Genomic DNA, 2,607 nt, shown 5'->3' on the forward strand with positions numbered 1-2,607 from the left:
TTCGGAGGTACTGGATGCTTATCTCTAATATTAATTCAATTCATTCTTGCTGTGTTATTGCATCCTTACATTTGTTATAAAAGTTCGGATAAAATAACGCAAATGGTATCTAATGTTTAGTGGTAGATTCAAGATGGTCTCTTAAGCATGTATTTAATAGCTTTGGTCCTTTAAGTTTGTAAAATGGTAACATTTATAGTCTTTGTCAAATATTTTAATTTTGTTTGTTAAATATGTACAGAATTCATTCTTTCTGTGTTATTGAACATCTTACCTTTTGTTATAAAAGTTAGCGGAAGACTCCTTTTCGAGTCAATGCGAGTTATATTTCTTTCTTTAGTTGTATTATTATTCTTGAGATGACATAAAGAAAGGAAAACTTTTCCTTTTTCTTTTAAAAGATGTTTGAATGAAAAGAAAGAGCAAGAGTTCTCTTTACTATTTAAAGTTTCAAACCAACATCATTACTAGCCATATCCATATTCCTACCAATTTATGCCATTATGGAGAAAACTTTCAGTTCTTTTCTCTTAATAGTACTCTCGCTGTTTCACTATGTTATGGCTAGTTCGGCCATGACCCAAACCAACATTACCACTGATCAATTGGCTCTTCTCGCTTTGAAATCCCAAATCGTTTCAGACCCCTCTCACTTCTTGGATGAAAGTTGGTCTCCCGCTACATCTATTTGTCATTGGGTGGGAGTCACTTGTGGTTCTCGCCATCAGCGAGTGAAGTCCTTGAATCTTTCTAACGTGGCTCTTACAAGTAGGATTCCCCGAGAATTTGGAAACCTCACATTTCTTGTTTCTCTTGACTTGAAAAGCAACAATTTCCAGGGAAATTTGCCTCAAGAAATGGCACTCTTGCGTCGGCTTAAGTTTCTTGATTTAAGTTTCAACAACTTCAGAGGGGCGATTCCTTCTTGGTTTGGATTTTTACATCAACTTCAAGTTATTAATATTAGAAATAATAGTTTCACTGGTTCCATCCCTTCTTCATTTTCTAATATGTCCACACTTGAGACTTTGAATCTGAATTTCAATTCCATTGAGGGACAAATACCAAAAGTGATTGGAAGTCTTATAAACCTTAGAGAATTAAGGTTGCGAGGTAACAAGCTCATAGCTTCTATTCCTCTGTCACTCTCAAATGCCTCGAAGTTGGAGACTTTAGATATATCTTTTAATTCACTTCAAGGGAATATTCCAGAAGGGATCGGCAATCTTCACAACATGAAGTTGTTGGTCATACAAGCTAATCAACTTACGGGGTCTATGCCATTCACAATTTTCAATATCTCAAGAATCGAAGTCATTGCATTTACAGGCAATAGCTTATCAGGAAATCTTCCCAATGGTTTATGCAATGGTATCCCAATACACAAAGGGCTTTATTTGTCCAAAAACAAGTTTTACGGTCATATGCCTGCAAGCTTATCAAATTGTTCACAACTTCAAGTATTGTCTTTATCGGAAAATGATTTAACAGGTATGTTTTTATCTAATTGCTTCATGATCTTGAGGATTATATTTCACTATGTCTATCTACAGCTCCATTCATTCATTTTTTTTGTTTTATTAATCCACTGCAGCAAGTTGTTGCTCAGTTAGTTAGATAAGCTGGCTGATTGATAGTTAGTTGGTTGTTAGTGTGTAGTGAGCGGGCACACAAGAATGTTCTAGAACAAGTTAGTTATTCCTACAATTCCTCTTTGTAAAGACTAGAAGCAGTTATAAAATTCCTCTTCTTCTTCTAAGATAATTGAGATAGTTTATCACACTTCAGAATTTTATCTTATTCCACAGTAATTGCATTAATTGAGGTATCTAAGTTTGGTGGTATTAGGCATGGAGAGAAGCCAAATTAATGGCTCTGTTCAAATATATTTATCTTCTATACTTCTTTTTTTTCTTCTTTCTTTTAATACTTTCGTATAACCAACAACATAAAAGTTAAAATCTTAGTGGATTCTTCCCACCAGAGATTGACAACTTAAACAAGACGAAATTCTTATATCTTAGCAAAAATAAATTGAACCAACTATTTAAACTCACTATTAATCCACTATGCATTTCCAGGTGAAATACCCAAAGAGATAAGCAATCTCATTGAGTTGGAGGTACTTGCTCTTGAGATTAATAGTTTTAGTGGTTCACTCCCAATGGAGATCTTCAACATATCCGGGCTGAGAACAATTGAGCTTTCAATGAACAATATATCAGGAAGCCTCCCACCAATCATGTGTTCTATCTTACTCAACATTGAAAAGCTTTATCTGTGGAACTTAACCAATCTTGTGGGACTATTCCTCATTCCATCTCCAATTGTTCAAAACTTACTATTCTAGAGCTTGGTAACAACCAACTCACTGGCTTGATTCCCAATTCTCTTGGATACTTGACTCATCTACAAATCCTAAACTTGGTGGGAAACAATTTAACCAGCGATTCATTGTTAAGCTTTCTGACTTCCTTAACCAATTGCAGAAATTTAACAGTTCTTTCTCTATCTTTCAACCCTCTAAACGGCATGCTTCCTGCCTCCGTGGGGAACCTTTCCACATCTCTTTTAAAGTTTCACGCCAAAAGTTGTAAAATCAAAGGG

General features: G+C 35.1%; 1 protein-coding gene across 1 annotated transcript; it reads left to right on the forward strand.

The window, feature by feature from the left end:
- The first annotated feature begins 446 nt into the window (after positions 1-446).
- Positions 447-2,598, forward strand: LOC107854317 (LRR receptor-like serine/threonine-protein kinase RGI5). Its single transcript, XM_016699321.2, has 2 exons — positions 447-1,491; positions 2,082-2,598. Exons 1-2 carry the CDS (start codon positions 504-506, stop codon positions 2,348-2,350), a joined length of 1,257 nt encoding a protein of 418 aa, XP_016554807.2. The 5' UTR covers positions 447-503; the 3' UTR covers positions 2,351-2,598.
- Positions 2,599-2,607: the final 9 nt, after the last annotated feature.

Source organism: Capsicum annuum, unplaced genomic scaffold (genome assembly GCF_002878395.1).
Source record: "Capsicum annuum cultivar UCD-10X-F1 unplaced genomic scaffold, UCD10Xv1.1 ctg50614, whole genome shotgun sequence".
In the NCBI taxonomy this organism is placed as follows: domain Eukaryota; kingdom Viridiplantae; phylum Streptophyta; class Magnoliopsida; order Solanales; family Solanaceae; genus Capsicum; species Capsicum annuum.